The sequence below is a fragment of the Penicillium waksmanii genome, assembly GCF_028829765.1.
Source record: "Penicillium waksmanii strain IBT 27052 chromosome Unknown utg000002l:1.0-3326099.0:1.0-3328782.0, whole genome shotgun sequence".
NCBI classification, from domain to species: domain Eukaryota; kingdom Fungi; phylum Ascomycota; class Eurotiomycetes; order Eurotiales; family Aspergillaceae; genus Penicillium; species Penicillium waksmanii.
Genome location: NW_026643249.1, coordinates 2,187,266 through 2,211,253, shown reverse-complemented (window position 1 = coordinate 2,211,253; position 23,988 = coordinate 2,187,266). Strand labels below are relative to the sequence as shown.

Below are 23,988 nucleotides of genomic sequence, written 5' to 3'. Positions count from 1 at the left end.
TCGATTGGCTAACCCGACCCGAATTCACACCAGTCGGACGAGAAGCGTGTTCGGGGCGATGAACCAACCAGATGGCCTCCGCGCTAATCCCGACTCCGCAAACCCCCATTCTCCATTCTCCATCCCCTCCTAGCTGCTTCTAGCTTGTCCTAGAGCTCCTCCCACCAATTCCAGCCATGACCGCCCGTCTTGTCCTGGTCATCGGTGACCTATTCATCCCCGACCGTGCTCCTGTGAGTTTGGATCTACTCCTCCAGGTCTTCTCAGGCCCTTCCCTCACTGTGTTGTCCCGCTAACCACCGCCCAGGACCTCCCACCCAAGGTATGCCTCAACCGATCATCGACACCCGCCCTCACCGAAACCTATATCTAGACCTTGCAATTGACCCCTCACCACCTTCTGATAGTTTCGGAAACTCCTCTCCCCCGGAAAGATCGGCCAGATCCTATGTCTGGGCAACTGCACCGACCGCGAGACCTATGAGTACCTCCGCGGGGTCGCCCCGGACCTGCAAATGGTCAAGGGCGACTTTGACGTTGACTCGCCCAACCTCCCCGTCTCCAAGATCGTTGAACATGGGAACCTGCGCATCGGATTTACCCATGGACACACCATCGTCCCGAATGGCGACGCCGACGCCCTCTTGATCGCTGCCCGCCAAATGGATGTCGACATCTTGCTCTGGGGCGGCACCCATCGCTTCGAGGCATTCGAGATGGAGGGTCACTTCTTTATCAACCCGGGAAGTGCCACTGGTGCCCTGAGCTCCGGATTCTGGCCAGAGGGCGAAGAGCCGACGCCGAGCTTCTGCTTGATGGATGTGAGTCGGCGCAATACAAGTGGGATAAGATATACGTGAATGCTAACACGGTGACAGATCCAAGGCGATGTCCTCGTTCTCTACGTCTACCAGCTCAAGACCGACGCCAATGGTATCGAAAATGTGGCTGTGGAGAAGGTCTCCTTCCGTAAGAACCGCGCGCCAGATGCTGCGACGGCAACAACGGCGGCGGCACCGGCACCGGCACCGGCAGCAGCAGCAGCAGCAGCAACTGCGGACTCGTGAGCCGGGACCACCATGATTATTCGTTTGACCTATCTACCCTATATGATTCACCCTGTACATAGTCTCTCTGTTCCCGCATACTGTACGCCGTACTGTCTGGCCTTTTTGATATCTGCTTGCAATGGAATGATACCTATTCTTAGAACCAGTGTAGCCAAACTACTCGATCGGAAGATGCTCTGTCCAAGATAATTTGAAGCTTTCCTCAATCAATTATTAACTTTTGCAATAACTGAGCACTTGTCCTCCCCAACCCCGATACAAAGACACAATTGATCCTCCCATCGCAGCCTGGTCCATTACCGGATCGGGACTAGCGTCTTGAGCCAAAGCCAGCGCGCCTCATCCGCCCCGCATGGAAAGATCTCCCATGGACCTTCACGTCCACAATTCTTTGACGACCGTTCTTTCAGGGCCTTTCAATCGCCCATATTGTTCCAGCACTTCTTAATTAAATTCTAGCACGACATTCCCCTACCCTCTCTCCCTCCTCCCGTCGCCATATACCTCCCCCCCCCAGCCGCCCTACTCTTGCCGCTGCCCGACAACCCGAATTATCAATCGATCCCGTTTTCCTTTTCTTCACAACATCCCACATAATGTCCGCCGAAGGAGCAGAGATCAAGGAGGAGCAGATTCCCACCCAGGAAGAGGGGGTTGATGATGAGGTTCGTGTGATCAAAGATATTTCCGCTCCAGCAATCGCGACTCGACTCCGTGCGACAAAGCGATCCCGCAAGAGGTAGCTTTGAAGTAGTCGAGCTTTGGCTGGAGCCCCAAGCCAAGCCAAGCAAGCGACCACCACGACCAATACAACGCAAAGCAAAGCAAAACAAAACAGGATGAACACCGGCTAATGCGGATATCCAATGCCTCAGGAAGAAATCGCCGCGATGAAGCGCCGGGTCGCCGAGATGGAGTCCGAAGCCGCTAAGCTGAAAGAGATGCAACAATCCCTCGATGCGGAGGCTGAAGGTCTCCAAGAGAACAAGGAAGATATCGATGCCCGAAGCGTCTTTGTCGGTAATGTGGACTATGGCGCGTCGCCGGAGGAGATCCAGTCGCATTTCCAGAGCTGTGGCTCCATCAATCGAGTCACTATTCTGCTGGATAAGTTCAGTGGTCAGCCGAAGGGGTGAGTTTAAGCATTGCACCTGCACCTGCACAGCGCGGAAGATGGATGGAATAGGTGGAACAATGCTGATCGATTCTATCTGTCTGATTATTAGATACGCCTACGTGGAATTCTCCGAGCCGAGTCTCGTGGCCAATGCGCTGGTTCTGAACGAGAGTGTCTTCCGTGGTCGCAACTTGAAGGTTTGTTTCTCTTGTCCCTTCACCATTCTATTTGTGCTCTGGACTGGACTAATCGCAGTCTACTTCCCCCTCCTTATAGGTCACCCCTAAGCGTACCAACCTGCCCGGTATGACTCGCGGTCGTGGACGAGGTGCATTCCGTGGAGGACGTGGGCGAGGCCGTGGCACCTACCGCGGTGGTGGCATTCGGGGACGCGGTCGTGGCTATGCTCCATACTAAAGGAGATCAGAGTTCGCCGGTATCCGATGAATCCGGTGTTGGCCATCAATTTGTGTCCTTTCTCTCTCTCTCTCTCTCTCTCTCTCTCGTGGGGGTTCTGGCTATGGAGTTAAGAGACTAGGCTAGGCTAGGCTATAGGAAATGTACAATAACGAGTCTTTGCTGGGCTCGATGTGTAATCATGGAATGACTGCTCCGTACAAGGAGGGCAAAACCATTGAAAGTAAGCAGCGTAGTTGCAGTATCTATTTCGCTGCCTAATACCTAGTACTTAGTAACCGGTAAACTAGTCTGTAAGTATCTAGTCCTATTATTATCAAGGCTCGCCACTGGCCATCCCGCCCGCACCCGCACTCAGACTTGACCTGCCCAGTATTACGTACGCCAGATCAGCGAACAGAGGTTTCCAACCGGGCGCAGTGTGGCTGAGGTAGTTATTGTATTAGAAGTCAAGACTAACAAGACCGGATTGAATTCATCTTGGCAATGTCTTTAGTCTTTAGTATTGAGTGTCTTGTGTAGTTGAGCGCAGTTCTCCACCACCACCACGCCCAGCCCAGCCTAGCCCGGCCCTTCCATTCTCCTTCTCCTTCTCCTCCTTCAACCTTCAACCTTCAACCTCCCAATCCAATCCTCCCCTCCTCCACTCATCACGCCCACCACGTCATTTCTGAGATTGGTTGCCATTCCTCTTTTCTTGTGCATGCGCCTTCCTGTCTCGTATCGGGCTTGATTGATCGGTCCTTTCGCTTTTAACGTGCTTGTCAACTCATTCAGGGCATCATGGCATCCAACCTGCCAGCGTACGTCTTCCACATCGCTTCGCCCCTTTCCTCCCCTTCGCATTTCTTTTTCTCTAGCTGATATCCTTTCGCAACTTCTAGCCAGCCCAACCTTCGGGTCACGAGTAAGACTGCCTTTTTCCTCTTGGGAGCCCGGGGCCCTGCATCAGGCGGGACGCTGCGGGGTCCGCCTTCGATATCAGACTGACTAAATGATAATAGTTATCGCGGCCGACGGTCTCTACAAACGTGATGTCTTTCGTATGTTCTTTCCATGTCGATTACCCTATGGCGATCTTTCGATCATCCATTCGAGACGATGCTCGGTCGAGCGTGGATGATCATCAGCGGCGGGGGGGGCTGACCAGCAACTTTCACCATTAGGATTTCCCGACCCATTCGCTGTGGCCACTGTCGGAGGCGAGCAAACTCACACCACCTCGGTGATCAAAAAGACCTTGAATCCATACTGGAATGAACCCTTCGATCTGTACGTCGCTACCCCCACTTTTTACCGCGAGCTTTGGTCTCGGTGTGGTGGTGATTCCGGATGGGACATGTGTGGTGTTAACCGGTGGTCTTTTATCGAAACAGGAAAGTCAACGAAGACAGTATTCTCGCGATTCAAATTTTCGACCAAAAGAAGTTCAAGAAGAAGGATCAGGGTTTCCTCGGCGTCATCAACGTACGGATCGGCGATGTGATCGATCTACAGATGGGTGGTGATGGTATGACGCGATCGAGTCGTGACGAAAACTCGTCAAGGAACATTCTGTGCTAACTTTCGTTCCCCTTCTAGAAATGCTCACTCGCGACCTGAAAAAGTCCAATGATAACCTCGTCGTCCACGGCAAGCTGATCATTAACCTGTCAACTAATCTCGACGCACCCCACCCCAACCAGCAGAATGGACTTCGGCCTCAACAGGCTCAATCTTCCACATCCAGTGGTCTTGTCCCACAAATTGCAGCACCCTTATCGCAATCCCAGGCTGGTCCTAACCATCTCGACAATTCTCCCGCCCCCGCCGCATCAAGTTCTTCGCTCAACAACCGCGCGTCGACCAGTGGGCCCCCTCCACCCCCCAATGGAGCCGCTCCGCCCGGTGTCGGTGCCGCATCGCGTGCAAATCTGAGTTCATTCGAGGATAGTCAGGGTCGACTCCCCGCGGGCTGGGAGCGAAGAGAGGATAATTTGGGACGGACTTACTACGTCGATCACAACACGCGAACTACCACCTGGTCACGACCATCCGCCAACTATAATGAGCAGAGCTCCCGCAATGAGCGCGCCGCCAACATGCAACTCGAGCGTCGCGCCCACCAGAGCCGAATGCTACCGGAAGATCGCACCGGCGCCAGTTCGCCCAATTTGCCGGAAGGCCAAAGCACGCCGCCGCCAGGTGCTCCTCCTCCTGCTGCACCGGCCGCCGGGGGTTCAGCCCCTGGATCTCACGCCAATGCCGTTTCCATGATGGCAACGGGAGCCACCACTGCAGGCACTGGAGAGCTCCCGCCAGGATGGGAGCAACGATCCACGCCCGAGGGCCGCGCATACTTCGTGGACCACAATACCCGCACTACAACCTGGGTCGATCCTCGTCGGCAGCAGTACATCCGCATGTACGGTCAGAACCAGAACCAGGGAGGAAACAACACCACCATCCAACAGCAGCCCGTGTCTCAACTGGGACCTCTACCAAGTGGCTGGGAAATGCGTCTCACGAATACGGCTCGAGTGTACTTTGTCGACCACAACACCAAGACTACTACTTGGGACGATCCCAGATTGCCCTCCTCCTTGGACCAGGGTGTTCCTCAGTACAAGCGTGACTTCCGCCGCAAGCTGATCTACTTCCGATCCCAGCCTGCTTTGCGAATCATGTCTGGTCAATGCCATGTTAAGGTTCGCCGTAATAATATCTTCGAAGACTCTTACGCCGAGATCATGCGCCAGAGTGCTTCCGATCTGAAGAAGCGTTTGATGATCAAATTCGATGGGGAAGACGGTCTGGATTATGGTGGTCTTTCTCGGTATGCCCTCCTCTTACCCTCACCCCGAAGTTTTTCTTTCGCTCGACCTCGCTAACGTTTTTAGTGAATTCTTTTTCCTTCTCTCTCACGAAATGTTCAACCCCTTCTACTGCCTTTTCGAATACTCCGCCCACGATAATTATACCCTGCAGATTAATCCTCACTCTGGCGTCAACCCTGAGCATCTCAATTACTTCAAATTCATCGGCCGTGTTGTCGGCCTGGCGATCTTCCATCGTCGCTTCTTGGATTCCTTCTTCATCGGTGCTTTCTATAAGATGATGCTGAGGAAGAAAGTGACTCTTCAAGACATGGAGGGTGTGGACGAAGATTTACATCGAAACCTTGCGTGGACCTTGTAGGTTTTCCTTTCCTGAGGAGCCATGATACCCAATACTAATCCCCGACAGGGACAATGACATCGAAGGAATCGTTGAGCTTACCTTCTCTGTCGACGATGAGAAGTTTGGCGAGCGTCGCACTATTGATTTGAAACCCGGTGGAGAGGAGATTAACGTCACCAACGAGAACAAGCCGGAGTACATTGAGTGAGTTGTTCAGAATCCCTGGATAGTTGGAGTGTTGACTAACAAATTTCCAGATTGGTTACGGAATGGAAGATTGTCAAGCGCGTGGAGGAGCAATTCAACGCATTCATGTCCGGTTTCAACGAACTGATCCCCGCGGATCTGGTCAACGTCTTCGACGAGCGTGAACTGGAACTGCTAATCGGCGGTATCGCTGATATCGACGTGGATGACTGGAAGAAGCACACCGATTACCGCGGTTACCAGGAGCAGGACGAGGTTATTCAGAACTTCTGGAAGATCGTCCGCACTTGGGATGCGGAGCAGAAGTCGCGTCTGTTGCAGTTCACCACTGGTACTTCGCGTATCCCCGTCAACGGTTTCAAGGACTTGCAAGGTTCGGACGGTCCCAGACGATTCACTATTGAGAAGTCAGGAGATCCTGCCGCTTTGCCCAAGTCGCACACCTGTTTCAACCGTCTTGACCTACCGCCCTATAAGACCCACGACGCCCTGGAGCACAAGATGTCTATTGCAGTGGAGGAGACCCTTGGATTTGGACAGGAATAGAGAAAGCTTAGCTACACCTGCTATAAACGCCGCCCCAACCAGATCAGATCAGATTATCTCCCTCCAGCTCCAGCTCCAGCTCCAGCTCCATACCCCCCACCCGTTGTTTTCCTTTTTCAAATCCATCATCTTTTTTTCTCTTCTTCTCTCTTCTTGCTCTCGACCTACGATACCGCCTGTCTATCTGCGCATCTCATCTTCCTCACTCACAAACACGCCTACATACCAACACCTCTCGTTTTATCTCATACCCCCGGAACAAATGACTTCGTATACTTCTTGCCGATTCTGCAGCCTTGGTTGCGAATCTGTGAGGTGCATATGAGGGTAATTCCTTGTTCTTGCCAATCGTTGCTTTATTTTCCACGCGCCACTTGGTTTATTCAATCGGATCGGGGGATTAGATTGGGATCGGGTGTAAGGTACGAGATCTTGATATCGACAATCACCGAGGAGACGGCAGGGGGCTGGGGGTTTTGTATGGTGGATCGTCCAACCTGCGCATGCCAATCTCATTACCGCAGTTTAACCGAATTCCGTCCCGATTCCAATTCCGATTCTTATCAAGTATGGTCAAACGTGATGCCTGTCTGTTCTTTTTCTCTGGTCTCGCTTTTCTGGCGGGCGCTTTTGTATATAGGTTTCTTCTTTCTTCCTTCCCCTTCCTCTGTCTCTCTGTAACATCGTGAGCACGAATTATATTCTCGTCTTGGCGGGTCTTTGGTCCTGAGTGTCTTCTCGTAATGGTACTGGTACTTTGTTTCCAATTAAGTTTCCTAGGGTAAGTCGTACTAGTACTTTGTTGAGGTTAAGTTACTCTACACGTAGTTACTAGTTCCTTCCATCATGTAACTTGAACTTGACCTACCCACAAACAAAACAGCATAGCATCCCGCCCAGGGGATTGAAGTTCCAAGTTAGAGAAGTTGCTAGAAGGGAAAACCTCCTGTGCCAGGAGGGTAAGGTCTGATGATACTTCGATCATTGTATCGGTAAACGATCGTTCCCAACGCAACCTGACGAAGCGATTTGAGAATCTCAATATAGATTGGATCACTGTAGAAAAACAGCTTCTTAGATAGGGGGAACTATTTTGTCGAGGCAAGAAACTGAGGCTAAGTATTACCTTTAAATACATTGAGGATGACCGCCTCCCCAGAACTGCCTCGGGTAGAGTTGAGAAAAGAGGACGGTCATCTGTAACTAAAATAACTAAAAGGATGCTCAACGAGCGAGATGCCCAACTGGATGCTGAAGAAAATGCCTCTGGGGAAGAGTCTGTCTGGCGGAGTGTTTACAACCTGATGCGTTGTCCTTCTTCATCATGCGATGTAGGCCGATATTGCAAGAGAATACATTATTACGGGATTCTCAATTTGGTTACACTTACCAAACCGCTCTTCAATTCGGTATAGTCTTTTGGTCCTTTTCCTCGGATGTAAGGATTAAGTCAGGTCTTGTGTGCTTCGCTCGGTGACCCCTCCTACGCTGAACTTGAGCCAGAGTGCCTGCCCAGGTTTTCTTCTAAAACAATTGCCACCACGATTACGGAGAGAGTCTCGCGTGCTCTTCTTCAGTCTATATCGTTCTTTCCTGACTTCTATGCATATTGTTTGCCCCTTGGCCCTGAATTGATCGACCATGCTTCTTTTTTATTAAGAATTGAAAGTCTTCAGTTACGATCTTCGAGGCAATAGGAAGATTGGTGAGGCTTGATAAAGAAGCCTAGGACCCAAAAGTGACACCAATAATTGTGGTGACCCTGTACTTCGCTCAGTTAGAGTCAAGCTTCATATCGATAATATTCACCTGCCCACATACCCGCTGCGTAGCCTTAAAGATTCTCTCTAGAATCACTCTTGTTTCGATTCCTCAAATCCCAATCTTCTTGAATGAAAGGTGGATTGGGAGCGAATAACATGTGGTTTTTATGCCTGACATTGCGGATGGAAGATGAAGATGAGCCCCCTTCATAGTGTTCTCTATTACCATCTCCGTAATCGCGCGTTCTTCGACGCTGGCGAGACGCAGTCACACCCTCCTGATATGGTGTTCCTTGGCTGTGTGGCGATGCTATCACGCTAGGGAAACGACTACCGGAACGTAATCGCGTATTGCCTAGTCTTATGTTCCTTGGGTTTTGCATGCTTATGGAATCACGAGCACTTGGTGGTGGGGTTATAACACGTGAAGGATTATTTCGCTCGTCCCGAGCGATAACTGCTCGTGCCTTAGCGACAGGCTCTTTCTTGATCTGTTTAATGATGTCGATGATCGCTTCTGTGTTGGATTTCAACGGCGACTCGTGGACTTTCTGAAGTGTGTCATTCATTGTCTTGGCCAGTCTCTTCAGAGTCTTGCTCTGGCGATTAACCGTCTTTTCCAACGTGGCTCTGCAAATAGAAGAAGCGCTTTAGTCATAATAAAAAATAATATAACGATCGGCTAGCGAGTCTCACATCTGACTAACAAGTGAGTCCTGGTTATCATTCGCTGTTGACTGTTGTAAGAAACTCGCGATAGAGCTTTCCATTGCCAAAAGAGAAGAAAGCAAGCTAAGACTGTACTTCACAGTATTAAGTGTGATCATCAAAGCTTGGATCTCCTGCTTCGTAAAATGCCACCGAACCTTTGCTAAGAGTTCTTCAAATGAGCTGGTCCTGCTTTCCTCTACTAGCGGCTTGAACTTGGTCATAATGTGATTGATTTGCTCAAGAGCCGAAGTGGACTGGGTCTGCAATGCTTCATCAAGTTTTTCTTTGTGGGCTAGTTTCATCACCTCGCTGCCCAGAGGGCGTGTGACATCATTGAAGATACCAAAAAGACTTTGGCAAATATAAACCTCATCCAGCAGCTGTCGTACGTCCCGTTTCGCGAACTTCAGGGTAATGTATAATCGACGAAGGCCATTGACGCATGTTTCCAGTTGACCGCAAACCGTAACTACTGAAGCAACTCCGCTGAAGAGATCCATGGTTTTTTCCGTGCAGTAAGTCGATTAAGCACTCTTTTTACCAGCATTTAAACAACGTGCGTCAAGGAGAGTGAGGCTCTGCATACGTGCCAGACCTTGGCCAAGTTCCGGCTTTACTAAGGCATCCAATCAGCCAGGACCACGACATCGGAGGTGCCGTAAAGCAAGTCCGTGCACTCGATGCAGCGGCATCATGTTTTCAGCCAGTTCAGCAATAGAATTGGTTGCCTTCTTAAAATGGTTCGGTTCGTTGGGAATCACCGAGCTTCCCCGCACCATCTCATACAATCAGTCACCTTTCGTCGGCCTTGTCACTATCTGTGTCTCGGTTGCATGGCATGAACAACGCACCTTACTTACAAGGTTTATTGGTTGACTGGTTTGCCTACATGAACGCATGACTTTCCACGCTAGCAAGCACATTTTGAGGACCGTTGATTAGAAATGGGTCACCATACTCCTCCAATTATCCGAATACTTTATTCACGTGTATTTCCTTATGTCTTGCCCTTCCAGGGTCCCAAGAGTTTCACTTATTTTACTAAATCGTAAGGAGTTTGAAGAATGATTAGTCATGACCACAGTGAAGTAATCTCCAACACCACTATCCAGGTTGGCAGTTTAGATAAATACACGCACTGGAGAAGCCTAAAGTTATTGTCAACAACTAAGTGAACCGTTAACAAACCTGATCACATGCTGACTTTTACTCATTGTGCCTGAGCCTCATAAAAACGGCGGCAGCCCAAGTAGGAAGGCCTCACTTGCCAGACATTGTCCTGTCTATATTAGTGCATATAGCCCTGGCTTTTCCAGTAGATGATCACACAAGGCCTGTACCATCAGAGGAGTCACACTTCGTCGTCGACCAACGTAAGTTGGGGGTGCTCTGACATTTCCGAACCGGCAAAGGTTATTGTTACAGTAAACAACTCACTAACTCATTCCAGATGCGACAAGAAACGGGGCTTGATTACTGTCTGCCCCGCTACAATAATCAAACAACTAGATAGAATCAATTCAATACGTCAATGAAGACCGACTAAACCCAGTTATCCTCAATGATCATGCTCATCTTTCTTCTAAGGGTTTTCTTTGTCTGATCCCAAGTTAAGTTAATTAACTAACCTGTCGGCTTGATTATAATTTTGGCACCGCCACTACTGCCCCCGTCAATCAAACATTAGATCATTACGTCAGGATGTTTATTCATATTTCCGTGTGGCGCAGCATTTAGTTTATGTCATCAGTCAAAACATTATCTTTTTGGTCCCCAGCTGCATCACCACCAATCATAACGTCCTGTTACATACATACATAGCAGATTTGAGCGAGTGTAAATTGCTGTACTTGGCCTGAATGACAGTTAAGCCCTCGGGGAATGTCAGGAAAGAATGGTGACTAGAAATGGGTAATACTTGGAGGACGGTGGGCCCAAGATTTCCGCCTGGGCCAATCCCATGTCACTGTAATAGAAACCTCCACTTTTTGATGAATAAACAGGTAAAGACTGATTAACTTTCGACCCAACACCTAACTGACTATTGGCTCGCGGTCAAATTTTTGAGGTAATTTGATCGACAATGATTTCCAACAACAGCGTGAAGACACTTAGTTAATTACGAGTGTGGAGAGGTATAAGTAGAATAGACGTCGTGCACCCAATATCATTTACTTCCCTGTGTATTCAATAGTTTTCTGACCACTCTCTACCATTCCTATTTTCTACCCTGTTTATCACTGTCACGCCAGAGCGACCACCTCCAACTTCCCCGGCACTCCATCACCACCACACAGCCATGGCGACTCCTAACAACATTGATCCCAAGGATATTCGAGCACACTGGGCCGAATATCAGGGCGACAAGTATGTTGATGGCTGGGCCTCTCTCTGGGACAAATATGATAATCTGCCCTGGGATCGTGGCTTCCCCAACCCCGCGCTAGAAGACACCCTGGTCCAGCGAGCTGGCACCATTGGCAAGCCGATCACCCAGGACGGCCAGAGGCGGAAGGCCCTGGTGCCGGGCTGTGGGCGTGGAGTAGATGTACTCTTACTGGCAAGCTTTGGGTATGATGCCTATGGCCTGGAAGTTAGCGCCACGGCTGTCGATGCATGCAAGAAGGAAGAGAAGGAGAACCCTAGCTGGTACCGCGTGCGAGACGAGAAAGCCGGGAAGGGGAAGGTCACTTTCGTCCAGGGAGATTTCTTTGATGATACCTGGTTGAAGGAAATTGGAGTACCTCGAAATGGATTTGATATTATTTATGATTACACGGTATGTATACTCAGGCTCCATTCCGTCATTGCTATTATTTTCTCTCCACCTGTACTCTACGTTCTACCGGGGGAACTGCAAGATGCTTCGCTTTCTGTCTTTGGACTGCTGATGTGCCATTTCTGACCTACCCTGGATCTTTCTGGTCTTTCTGGTCATCCCATCTAACAACTATATAGTTTTTCTGTGCTCTGAACCCAGAGCTCCGTCCTAAATGGGCTCTCCGACACACTGAGCTTCTTGCTCCCTCACCTGCAGGCAATCTGATATGTCTGGAATCTCCTCGTCATAAGGACCCCTTGGCCCCAGCCCTCCATTTGCCTCCCCCTCCGAGGCCTACATGGAGCATCTGAGCTACCCCGGTGAGAAGATCTCCTACAACGATAAGGGTCTTGTCAATGCGGACCCGTTGCGAGAGCCTAGCAAGGCGGGCTTGGAGAGAGTGGCATACTGGCAACCAGAGCGCACGCACGCTGTAGGCAAGGGTGAGAATGGGGTGATCCATGACAGAGTCTCTATTTGGCGTCGACGTGACTAATAATGTGCCTGCGCATTTATGTGACCCAAAAAGGGAGAAAATGTATATGGAAGATATCGGTGATTTTGGAGTCCGCCCCTGAATTTCGAAGCCAGCCCTTAGACGCTTAAGTGACAGTCGAAATGAAGGGCCGGGATGCAAAGGGCGCTTTTTTAAAAAATAAAAAGTAAGCATCTCATATTGGAGGCCCTCATAAATCTGGGTCTTTTTCCCTATACAGAATATCTTGATCGAAGAGTAAATGTATTCCTATTGAGATCGAAGCAATAAGGACGCAATTATGCAGGTGCTAAACATCATATCGTTGGTCTCTGTATTGATGCTATTTACAAATGAATGCTGTATGGAAGAGTCTTTCAACCGTCCTGCAGTCAATAAGTTGAGGGCCGTGCGAGGGGTCTTTACGAGCTAATTGTGCTACACTACGCTTTGTCACGCGATACATTCGATACCCGAGCATATACCGACGAATAAAATACTGCAAATTGGGCAACATTGTGTTTAGCGTATGTAGATGCGCCTGACGCAGTCATCGAGTAATTTAATATCGTAAATATAGTATTTAATATAACACAGTACCACACATTGTCATTCCATTACTAGTCGGCGTGTAATAAGGGGTTCACGCTAGTTCCTTGGCAGTGAGAAAAGAAAAGCTGCCATCAGGGTAGAAGCCGTTTTCGCTACCGACTGTAACAACATAAAATATCGGATTGAATTTAATTACTACTATGCCATACATATCCTGGCTCTTCGAATCCAAGAAGCAAAGCCTGACCAATGAGTAAAAATAGCCCTGAATACGGGATTGCTATAATGCTGAGAAAAAAAGGGCGTTACAAGATTTCATTTAAGACGGTGAGAGTGAGGGGATCTGGTTACCTGAATTGCTCAGCTGGACGATCTCCATCCACGTCATAACACAGGAACACTCGATAATTTCGCTTCCAGTTCCGCATGAGCACCCGCCAGTTATCTTTGTCTCAACAGATTTCTGGAACTGTATCCAGGCCCGGCGCAATGCAATGCGGGGGCGGGGAAGAAAAAAAAGGCTAACTAACCACCCGCCAATCCTTTCATCTCCACGCGCGAGGAACTTATCGAATTAATGGCGCAAAATGGCGCTAGCTCCGGCCCTTCCAACGGGATAGCCAAGATAGAATTTGGCAATTTTGAGAACCTGCTGACCCTGGGGGTTGGTCAGCTGATTCTACGAGAGAAAAAGAGACCCCCTGGTATTGCGTGCGTCTGGAAATTACGTAAAAGTAGCTGCAGTCAGTTCCAGGGACGGAATGTTGGGTTTCTTTTGGGTATTGGGATCCCGTGAAGGACTCGGAGACGGAGGGTTTTCAGGCTTGTTTAAGAAGGGTCCGAAGTCCGCTTGGGAAGTTGACCGAGTCATGAAAATTCCACCTGGTAAGTTTTGCCCCTTCCCTTCCTTGAAGGAAGTTTGAGGCTGGACTCTCTAGCAGCCCCCGAATTCATGAAAGAGATCGTCAGGCCTAGCTTAGCGTTGACCCCGCTGATGTGTCAAAGCTCTCCCAAGAATTAGGCTTTCTTTAAATAAGTCAGGCATTGATACTATAAAGCCAGACGGATCCATCTAGCCAGCTTGTCGAATTCCTCCGGCGCAAAACAAATCAAATTTATCACGAATATGGAGCCTGGAAACCTCGAAAAGCCTTTTAAAGTAACCATTGTCGGCGATGGAGGGGTTGGCAAGGTAGAACGCGACAAAGCATAAGCATATGTGGTAACTAGCTCGGACCAGATATTAACTATTCTTGTAGAGCAGCTACATCAAAAAGCAGTTCTCACCGGATTTCAATCGAGACTACCTCCAAACAGCTGGCTATGAAGTCTTCCGCTGGTCTAGGAATATGGTATGTATACATGGATCTATCTGCTTAGCTCCACTTAAGTTGCAAGAAATAAGCAGCAAGCTAAAAAGGATCCTGCTCTCTTTCTCTTTTTAGTCCGCTGGCCGTGTGAACCTAGAGCTTTGGGATGTATCTGGCAGCCAAAGCAAACTCCGAGACCGTCAGTCATGGCTCCAGAATAGCGACGCTGCGATTATCATGGTCGATCTAGCACAGCCAATTACTTTCGAAAACGCTCTTCGCTGGCACGGTAGGTTTCAAATGACCTCTTCCATGATTGATCGCGATAATTATAGTTTCTATCTCTCTAACACCTCCTCACATAGAGGAGCTATTATTGGCCAATCCATCGGGCCTACCAGTTGTCGTTTGTACATGGAAGCCCACATCCAAAGAAAAACTGCTGGATGTAGATCCCGAGACACTTCTCTGGCTCGGCGAGACAGAAGATGTACAGTTCTATGATGTTGCATCCGATATTTCACGCTTCGATCAGCCACTCCTGTGCATCGTGCGGAAATTGATGAATGATCCTGATGCGGTACGTGATCTTGAATCTTGTCAGAGGATTTATAAAGCTAATGGTAAACAGAGTTTTTGGTTTCCGTATACATTAACAGATGATGATCTGGAGATACATGACTAAAAGAGGAGATGGAAGAGTACTAGCATACCACATCTTGCTGTCAGATAATTAATACTTTGATTCGGCTCGTCTACTATTTGGTACATCTAAAAGCGGCTAAACCGAGGGTAAGATTCGAGCTGTGCATCTAGCTAGAAAGCAAACAAACAGTTTGAAATAACCTAAAAACAGGACTATCGGCACGGTCTTGCTTGAATAACAATTCATGAATTAACTATATTTTTAAAATCATTATACTCTAAATTCTGGCCCTAACTAATTGCTGTCCAAAACAATGACTTCGGCATCGGCATCGCCAACGCTCTCGACGCTAAAAGCATCACCCGCATTAACAAGGGTGATGAAGGCACCATCACCCTCCTCAAGTACAGAGTCCTCGAGGCCATTGAGCTTAACCTTGGCCTTGCCTTGCTTGGTCATCGGCAAATGAACATAAACATTTCTCTTCTTCTTGAAGCTAACAGCATCACCGGCTCCGACGGTCCAGTTGAATGTCGATCCTGGTTCAATGATACCAGCCCCCATGACAAAATCAGCATGAATGGGAATTGTATCAGGGATCTTGGGCGTGGCAGCTTCTTCTTCTGCCGGTGTAGCTTCTGGACCCGCGGCGAGAGGTGACAAGATATGGACGAAAGCTTTGCGCTTAGCCTCCTCACTGAAACTCCTGGTGTGATACTGAGGCTTCAGGGAGCTGGCCCATGGCAGAGCCCAAATTTGCAAGAAATGAACAGGTTTGTTGGATTCGTTCTGTTCGGAATGGGCGATTCCTGTTTTGTATTGATTAGCTTCGTTCACATAGAGAAGAAAATGGGGGTGGGAAAAGGGAAGAAAAAGAAAACTCACCAGTTCCTCCAGTTGTGAATTGCACATCGCCTCGCTTCATGCGGTAGAATTGTTTTCCTTGTTCACCTTCGGCGCCCTTTTTGATCATGCTATCGCGGTGCGTGAGCTCGCCACTTAGAATGTAGCTGAAGATCTCGGCGTCGCGATGCGGATGCGTCGGGAAGCCGTTTCGGGAGGCGACACGGTCTTCATTCAAAACGCGGAGACTTCCAAAGTTCTGAAAGCGGCGGTCGAAATAGTTGGCGAAACTGAATGTATGGTAGGAGTTCAACCAGCCGTGATCCGCGTGTCCGCGGTCAGCAGAGCGTCGAAGGACGACCTTGGCGTGAGAAAGAGGCTTTGACATTGTGGATTGAACGGTGTCGAACTTGAATGTCTGTGTGCGATTTATATTGTTATGGTAGTAGTAGATTGATGTGTTCAAAAATTGTGATTTACGATCAAAGTGGGAGTAGAATGGGTCTTATATAGTCATTAATTCCCAGCTAGTGGACGTAGAAAACCGTTTCTTCGTATTATCCAAGCATTATCGAGCGTCAATCAGCGCGCTAGTCCTAAAACAGTTTAGCGCTCGACTATTTTGCTGAGCGATTGCTGACTCTTGATTACGTGCGGCTCCCTATTGGCCACGGAGCGCTAACATGACGAACACCTTCCAGATGCTATCGACAAACGCCGCACGAACGCCAGCTTAGAAGATGCTGAGATTGAGATGCGGGGCTAATTGATAAGTAAAAATAGCTTGCTCTAGAAGCCTCGACTCAATTCAGGAATTTTCTGCCGGCTCCAACTGTCAGTCACGGCATTCTGTCATATCTCGACGAATTCGAGAAAAAGACGCAAAAATAGGCGGAGAAAGGCCCGGCTTTCTGGAAACCCCTGGAAATGAAGAACAGAGGAAACGTCTTGAGGAACATTGACTTCGGATTCCGGTCCTTCGGTATCACCATGGAAGTTTTAGCAGAATTATCTAGGATATCTCAACCGCCAACCTTCCAAAGTTAGTTGTTAAATGGCGCTGTAAGCTGTCCGAGTCTAATCGTGATGATTTCCACCGCCGGCGACATGCAAAACCTAAGATCTTCGAATCTCTGCGACTGATCACAGATGACATGAGCTTGCGGGCGGATCTTGATCAAAAGATGATGGCCGTGAGCCGGGGGTATTAAAGAAAAACGATCGGTGCCACATGTCGTTAGAAGTGGTCGTGCACGCTTCGAGTTGCTCGATTCCGGTCAGCGACCATCCAAACAGGACAACTTATTGGATCATGGCGTTCATTGCGGATACAGAATTAAACCCTCGGTGCTAAGCGAAGACCCTGACACCACTGGAGTGACATCGGCGGATTTTACTATTGTAGTTAATGATCGGCTGGCCCCTTTTTGATGTTCTCCTTCAACGCCGATCGGATCACAGTGAGAACGTATTCCGAGCACCGAATACGCTGCCTTCATGTGATGTGGAGAGCGATCGACAGTGGCACGGCGAGCCCCATGGGGGTGCAGTGCGACAGTGACTCCGAATAAATCCTTGCAAATGTCCCAACAATAATTTCCCTTCCTTGCAGCATCTGTGAAATCAGCATCCAGACCGAGCGCCGACCGCAATAAAATGGGAAGCAGCTGTACTCCACCCCCTTACCACGACAACACTCACCGTTGACCTCGGCCTTTACTCGACGCTTAACGGCGTTTGACAGGAGGCTAGGAAAGCCAAATTAGATCCGCGAGTCTTCACAGTCTTCACCATGTCGAAATCCGATATTGAGCACAGCTCAGACTCCGAGGCGAATGGTGTGACGGCTGCCACTGCGCCAAGGCCGACTCTGTGGCAACGATTCAAGGCGCATATGAAAAAATGGTGGTGGGTGTATTTGATTGCGTTCGGTGTCATAGTATTGGTGACAGTACTACCCATGTAAGGCGTTCACTCTACTCGCTAAAATGGTTCATACTAAATACGACAGCATCTACGTGGGAATCCCTCATTTTGCCAGCAAATACATCAACGACTACCAGTACGACAGCGAGGGACTTGAAATAACCAACCCTCGACCGAATGCATTCCATGTCAAGCAGAAGAAATCTTTATCCATGGGCGGTGGCTTCAGTGGCAGTGGATATCTGACGGCTTTCAACGCAAGCATCCGCACATCGGATACCAACGAGGAGTTTGCTATTTTCCCCGTGCCAAAAATCGATTTCAGTGACGGCGCAACCATTGAGTTTGACACAGATCTGGACTTGACCTGTATTGAATGCTTGTCGAAGATTGCTGTTCAAGCAGCTACCGACGAGAACTTCGCGATATTGGCAACGGCACATCCAGATCTGAAGCTCAGTGGACTCCCAACTGCCCATTTGGATATTCATAAGACGATGAATATGGACGGTTATAATGTAACCGGTATGTGTTGAATATCATTTCGACTTTCGCGGTACTGTCGCTGACCTTACTAGAATTCGTGAACCAGCAGGGGTCCTTTAATGTGACTAGCTTGGAGCTTCTTGACCCCCCCAGAAGATGGTTATAACTTCAATGCAACCATCTCCGTGCGCAATCCGACTCCCTTTAGCGTTGAAATGGTATGTACTAGATTCATCAAGCCAAAACATACACCGCCGCTAACATTAATAGGGCCATGTCACCTTTAATCTGACCATGGGAGGGGACAAACTTGGATACGTGGACTTGCCAAACTTGAAACTTGGAAATGATATCACCGATACTGTCGTGCGCGGACAGGTCGATAAGTCGAAACTTGTTGAGGAAGCTTTATTGGGCGATGGCGATGGCGCTACAGTCACAATTGGAATTCATGGGCACAGCTGTGAGTATAACGGGCAGGATATTCCATATTTCAGCGCGGCCATAAGAGCTGTTTCTGCAGACGCACAAATTGATCTGCTCAAATATGCATCAAAACTATTTTAATAGAGGCATACAAAATATTTAGCTACTACGAATATATGAACGATTCAGGATCGGATCAAACAGGGAAAGAGATGATCTTGGCGATTTTTTTCTTGAATTATTTCCAGTGGAGATAGTAGTGCAAATGCCAAATCGGATGTGTATCACAGGCTATGAGTTAAAGGTCAGATTAAAAAGCGTATGCGTAAAAGATCATATATCGAAAAGTAACCAGAGTCAATCCCATGGCAGATAGCAATGCGAAAGGGCGGGCCAATAGCCGCAAATATCGCTGAACGCTAGATAGAGAAGGGTATCATGTAATGATCTTTTTGAGTTCACGGAGGGACAACGGTTTGACGAGGTAACGATCAACCCCGGCAGCCAGGGCCTGCTGATGCATAGCATCGGAGGCAACTCCGGTCACTGCCATGATGCAAGATGGCTTATAATTGTTTGCTTTCTCAAACTGTCGTATCTTGCGTGTCGAGACCAAACCATCCATGACGGGCATCGATATGTCCATCAAGACATAATTATATTGGCGATCACATTCTTTGTATTTTTCCAGTGCAATCAACCCATTAGAAGCAGTGTCATAGGTGCATCCCACCTTGCGCATGAATGTGGCCATAATCTATTGAACTTAGCAAAATGAACTGGGCTTACTGCATATTGATTACGCACCTTGAGATTGATTTCATTATCGTCCACAATCAAAATATGGCATTGCTTTTGCGCTGTCGAAATCCGAGGAAGATCGATAAAATGGGGCATCTTGATTTCGAATTCCCCTGGCGGTGCTTCTTCAGAATGTATGGAAAGCTGCTCCATTGAATGCAAATGTGGCGGATCGAGGGGTGTTGGTTGATTGGTGTTTGGGTTGATGTTGAGGTCAGCTTGCGATCGACGAAGAGCTGAAGCTTTTTCAATTGCACTTTGTATTTTCAGCGGGCCAAAGGGTGGTGCAACCCAGATGACATTCGGCAGATTCTTCTCGAAACGAGAAGGCTTGGTCTCTAGGATTAACAACAACTGGAACCTATTCGCTGAGATAATGCTTGGCAGAGAATCTGGGGTGGCGATCTCTTCAAGGGTCGAGCTCTCAAGGACAGCGATATCACCTTGTCCCTTCTCGATTGATTCAGCTAAAGAAACTGTCCAACCAGTCTTTGACATGACAACATCAGCAAGCATCCCCTGAATTGACAGCTTGCGCTTCGACTCAGCAGTCAGCAATCCAGTCGGTGTCTCCTTGATGTCTGGATACCCATTGAAAGCGACCAAGCAGACCTGAAGCGGCGGAGAGCTTTCGGCCAGATTTGAGGAACTCTGGACCAGGTCATCATCGGCGAGGTGGTGAACAGGAATGTAAATATCGACCTGCGTTCCTAATCCAAGTTCGCTTCTGACGTTGATATGCCCATTCAGCGAGGTGACAAGTTGGCGAACGATGCTAAGCCCCAGTCCAACACCTTCGACCAAGCGGTCTTCCTGAGAGAAGGGAGTAAAAAGATCGTGTTTGAGAAATTCAGGCGCAATACCCCGGCCAGTGTCAATGACTGAGATATGCGCAATGGGATTGCCGGGAACCTCGGGATTTCTGAGCATGGACAATGAAACTTCGATCATTCCTTGAGCCGTCCACTTCAAAGAATTTCCGAGGATATTCATCACTATCCTCCTCCAAGCGCCCGGGAGAGATCGAATTTTCCAAGAATGCGATTGATTAATTCGTACAACGACCGAGGGCTTCACTGGGCTGCAGGCTGATTCTGCGTTGCTGTGAGTGTCTGTCGAAGGTGACACGATTGCAAGGCGAGCAAAAAGGCTAGGGTCCTTTTGACCAGTATAGAGTATATTGGTAACTTCCTCCACGAGAGTTGCCAGATCGAAATCGGTTTCCAAGACGAGTAATTGATTATCCTGATTGTTCCCTTTCACCCTCTTGGCCTGGCGACTATTGTTGATCTTGCAGTAGGTCAGGAGGTGATCTGTTGTTTCAAGTAGCGTCAAACCCGAGGTTTCTACCATTTTGATCATTTCCTGCTGTGCAGAATCGATTGACGTTCCATAGAGCAACTCGGCGCTTGCCAGGATACCATGGAGCGGGGAGCGAAGCTCATGACTCAAAGAGGACAGTAAATCAAATTTAGACTTTTCCGTTGAGGTCCAGTTGACTCGTGATACCTCCGAGATGATCGAATGGGCAAAGACCTTGAAGTAATGCAACTCTTCGACACCAAGGCCTCGATGGGTATTGGAGCTCCATGAAAGCATACCTGCCATCCATCGGGACTTTTGGTGATCCCACAGTGGAAGCCATACCACAGATTGAGCGGTAGGAAAAAGAGGCTTAAGTATTCTGGCGACATTGAAATTGCTTCTATGTCTGGACTGCGACTCATCGATCGCAGGCCCGAGGGAAGATTCGTCATCGCTCTCAGACCCGATGTCGAGATTCACAACTTGCCCTTGAGGGGAAATTTTGAGCAGTGTGTCGAGCAGTTCCTCGTCTAGAATCACTTGACTCTCTGCCGCTGCAACCTCCGAATCCTGCCGCTTGAAAGCCTGCCCTAAAACCTCACACTGGTTTTTAGGTCTAGGCTCTTTATCTGAAATTAACGGGGTTGGACATGAGTTAAGATAATCGAGTTGGCTGGCTAATTTTGGCAGAGGTTCCCATGTGTGGTCTTTCTTCGGTACACTATTGTATGTTAGAGCTAGCCTTGATAGAGATTCAAGATTACTGACAGAGAAGAACTGCTTCTGGCTCCGTCCAAAAACATCACACCATCCAGATTCATCGCATCTCGTAATAATACACTGGCACGGGAGAATATTGCTCGAATGCGATCTAATGTGCTGACGCCAGACAATGATACCAGAGATTCGTTATTGGGCGCGATCTTAGTCGTTAGCATTAACGCTTCATTGAGCGAATCAAGAGATCTTTCTTCCCCTGGACTTGGTTGGCCCAACGATAAATTGGATTCCAGCGAGGATGGCTCTGTGGAGCCACGAGGTTTATCAGCAAAGAAAAACGGCGATTTGGAATCAGCTTGGAAAGCGGACGATGACTGCGAGTCGAGCCCAGTTCTACTCTCACTTCCATCGATATGAGAACCATCGATAGAGAAATTTTGATCAGCAGTAGCTGTTGGTGATATGAATTCATGAACTGTGGAATTTGCCGATTCAGTCAGGCTTCCACTTGGGCTTCGTGGATCAAAATCAGGTTGATCTTTGGAAAAGTCGGTCAGTCCAGTCACAAGACGCTCAAATCTGGAATGGTAATGAGCTATGCGCTTGTTCTCGAGATGATTGCCGATTGCGTCTGATATTTCTTGAAGGGTCTGGACATCTTCCTCGCTGAAGTCGTCGCGTGGCTTATCATCGACGACGCAATATGACCCAAGGACATAGCCAGCTGGACTGGTCAGAGGTACCTCCGCATAGAAGCGCATATAAGGCCACTCGAGTATGTAAGGTCTATCTTTGAAGCAATCCTCTCGGGTAAAGTCTCGAACTATGTAACGCGTGCGGTTGGCAGTTACATTCTCCGTGTCGACTTCGTACGCCTCGTCTTGGGCAGTGAACAAGCGGATCGTATGCGGGCAAACCCCCCCAGACCAGGTCCAAAGCTCGAACCCCAAGGTATATCCCATCATTTGGAAGGTGTTTATCGACATCTCGTATCGAGATGGAGGCGGTGGCCTCAGCGATGATATGCTGATTATCCCCATCGATGAGAGATACAAAGGAACGATTGCATCCCAAACGATGAACACCAAGTTGGGCCAGCGCTGTCAACGTGATGTCAGCTGACAGGACACCAGGGCTGAACAGTTCATCTCCAGTAGGGGCGTTGCTAGATGAATCATTTCCGTCGACGATGGTAGCTGTTGGCGACAGGGACTGCTGGTTTGTACAGCAATAATATCTGGTTTGGTCAACACATGGAAATGATCTGCGCCCGGCGGGGGAGGTTCCGCGGCATAACGAACCTCGACAATTCGCGTATTCGTTCTTTCTCGGGGTCAGATGGGCGCGAATGGAAAGCTAATGAGCCTGCGAGAGCCATTCTGCTTGCCGCACATTCCTAATTTGCTTCCTTTGACGGAATAATCACGAAAAAAACACGGGGTGAGACTTCTGGGGAATAAATGGGAATTAAACAGAAAAAAACGGTTCCAAGCGAGATTTAAAACTGGCTTTGCCGCGCCCCGCCGACTAGCCTCTTCTCCAGCGACATTCGACAGATTAACCGTGGGCGCGCTCGGGAATCTCAACCGGTTTCTGCGCTCCACGGCGGTCTCAGACGCCGCCCCGGAACATCGTATGACAGCCACTGCCTGCTGCTTGAAATTGAGATAGTAGTTTTGAGTCGAGATTCTTGGGCCGATACTCGGGTAGAAGAATTCCACATTGACATGTCGATTTTCCAAGTTTCCACGAGGATACTCTAGCAACTTGAGGTTTCATCTAATTGCCACTAGTAGTCATCCAGTGCCCTTATTTGACTCGGATACTTTTGCCCATTTTATAATTGTAACCTTGCGCAGTGTTCTGCAGCAAATGGAATTATTTGTCAAATTCTTTGAGACATCACGTGGGAAATCTTTGTGGAAATGTATGAGGGCTTAGTCTGAATGATAGAATCAAGTCGGCCTTCAGATCAGTTCAATCCAAGGAGCTTTTTCCGTACCAGTGGCTCTTGTTCTGTCTGCTGGGTGATATTGAATTTCCACTGGTCCGATAATGCATTCAATTGTGTTCAAGTTCTCTACTAGTAGTTGCCATGAAAAGCATATCATCGAAAATAATAGAAGCAGTGAACGCACCATCAACAGAAAAGGGGAGTTATTCCATTATGAATAAGCAAAAACAAAATACAAAGAAAAGCAAAGAAACGAGCGGGTCCAGATCTACCGAGAAAGTTTAGTGGAAAGGATTGACACGCCGCTAATCCGTATTCCACTGTTGGAGATACGAATCGCACAAGCACGCGGCTTCTATCGTTGTTAGTGGTCGACGGCCGGCTGAGCATGGATTGCTTTGACTGAGCAATGACCAATGACTCTAATCAGACGAAGAATCAACTTGAAACGCGCTACCTCGGTCAAATCGGAACCGTATTGCGGGGAAATGTTTTATCAGGCCTTGAAGAAGGCCACTTTGCTTCCTACACTTCACTCATGGACCCGGAATTCGGAGTCCGAAAATGCATTCCTAAGGCTTGTTGACGCTGCCATAGGCGAAAGCAAAAAATGCGACCAGAAAGTCTCCACATACTTGAATTGCGAAACCGCCATCCAGCCCTGTTCTCGTGCAGAGAGCGCTCCCTCGTGGCACCATGGCATGTCCAAGGGAGCACTAGCTCATCAAATTGA

At 48.6% G+C, this 23,988-nt stretch overlaps 9 protein-coding genes across 9 annotated transcripts; 6 read left to right on the top strand and 3 right to left on the bottom strand.

Moving 5' to 3' along the window:
- Nucleotides 1-176: 176 nt before the first annotated feature.
- Nucleotides 177-1,067, top strand: N7481_002513 (vacuolar protein sorting-associated protein 29; the record flags this gene model as incomplete). The annotated part of the gene is made up of 3 exons (XM_057261732.1): nt 177-233; nt 408-821; nt 879-1,067. 3 exons carry the CDS (start codon nt 177-179, stop codon nt 1,065-1,067), a joined length of 660 nt encoding a protein of 219 aa, XP_057126664.1.
- A 599-nt stretch (nt 1,068-1,666) lies between these two features.
- On the top strand, nt 1,667-2,604 carry N7481_002512 (polyadenylate-binding protein; the record flags this gene model as incomplete). The annotated part of the gene is made up of 4 exons (XM_057261731.1): nt 1,667-1,735; nt 1,946-2,202; nt 2,297-2,384; nt 2,464-2,604. 4 exons carry the CDS (start codon nt 1,667-1,669, stop codon nt 2,602-2,604), a joined length of 555 nt encoding a protein of 184 aa, XP_057126663.1.
- A 783-nt stretch (nt 2,605-3,387) lies between these two features.
- Nucleotides 3,388-6,516, top strand: N7481_002511 (NEDD4 family E3 ubiquitin-protein ligase; the record flags this gene model as incomplete). Its single annotated transcript, XM_057261730.1, has 9 exons — nt 3,388-3,407; nt 3,489-3,511; nt 3,609-3,647; nt 3,771-3,918; nt 3,981-4,114; nt 4,186-5,419; nt 5,484-5,777; nt 5,830-5,967; nt 6,021-6,516. The coding sequence occupies 9 exons, from the start codon at nt 3,388-3,390 to the stop codon at nt 6,514-6,516; spliced, it is 2,526 nt and encodes an 841-aa protein (XP_057126662.1).
- Nucleotides 6,517-8,971: 2,455 nt separating this feature from the next.
- N7481_002510 (uncharacterized protein) lies at nt 8,972-9,490 on the bottom strand (the record flags this gene model as incomplete). The annotated part of the gene is made up of 1 exon (XM_057261729.1): nt 8,972-9,490. The coding sequence occupies one exon, from the start codon at nt 9,488-9,490 to the stop codon at nt 8,972-8,974; it is 519 nt and encodes a 172-aa protein (XP_057126661.1).
- A 1,799-nt stretch (nt 9,491-11,289) lies between these two features.
- N7481_002509 (uncharacterized protein) lies at nt 11,290-12,307 on the top strand (the record flags this gene model as incomplete). The annotated part of the gene is made up of 2 exons (XM_057261728.1): nt 11,290-11,769; nt 12,140-12,307. 2 exons carry the CDS (start codon nt 11,290-11,292, stop codon nt 12,305-12,307), a joined length of 648 nt encoding a protein of 215 aa, XP_057126660.1.
- Nucleotides 12,308-13,964: 1,657 nt separating this feature from the next.
- On the top strand, nt 13,965-14,833 carry N7481_002508 (GTP-binding nuclear protein GSP1/Ran; the record flags this gene model as incomplete). The annotated part of the gene is made up of 5 exons (XM_057261727.1): nt 13,965-14,030; nt 14,098-14,190; nt 14,284-14,437; nt 14,514-14,728; nt 14,780-14,833. The coding sequence occupies 5 exons, from the start codon at nt 13,965-13,967 to the stop codon at nt 14,831-14,833; spliced, it is 582 nt and encodes a 193-aa protein (XP_057126659.1).
- A 255-nt stretch (nt 14,834-15,088) lies between these two features.
- N7481_002507 (pirin family protein) lies at nt 15,089-16,025 on the bottom strand (the record flags this gene model as incomplete). Its single annotated transcript, XM_057261726.1, has 2 exons — nt 15,089-15,603; nt 15,680-16,025. 2 exons carry the CDS (start codon nt 16,023-16,025, stop codon nt 15,089-15,091), a joined length of 861 nt encoding a protein of 286 aa, XP_057126658.1.
- A 1,404-nt stretch (nt 16,026-17,429) lies between these two features.
- Nucleotides 17,430-18,616, top strand: N7481_002506 (uncharacterized protein; the record flags this gene model as incomplete). The annotated part of the gene is made up of 4 exons (XM_057261725.1): nt 17,430-17,599; nt 17,649-18,088; nt 18,179-18,267; nt 18,320-18,616. The coding sequence occupies 4 exons, from the start codon at nt 17,430-17,432 to the stop codon at nt 18,614-18,616; spliced, it is 996 nt and encodes a 331-aa protein (XP_057126657.1).
- A 295-nt stretch (nt 18,617-18,911) lies between these two features.
- On the bottom strand, nt 18,912-22,341 carry N7481_002505 (hybrid sensor histidine kinase/response regulator; the record flags this gene model as incomplete). Its single annotated transcript, XM_057261724.1, has 3 exons — nt 18,912-19,232; nt 19,283-21,302; nt 21,350-22,341. 3 exons carry the CDS (start codon nt 22,339-22,341, stop codon nt 18,912-18,914), a joined length of 3,333 nt encoding a protein of 1,110 aa, XP_057126656.1.
- Nucleotides 22,342-23,988: the final 1,647 nt, after the last annotated feature.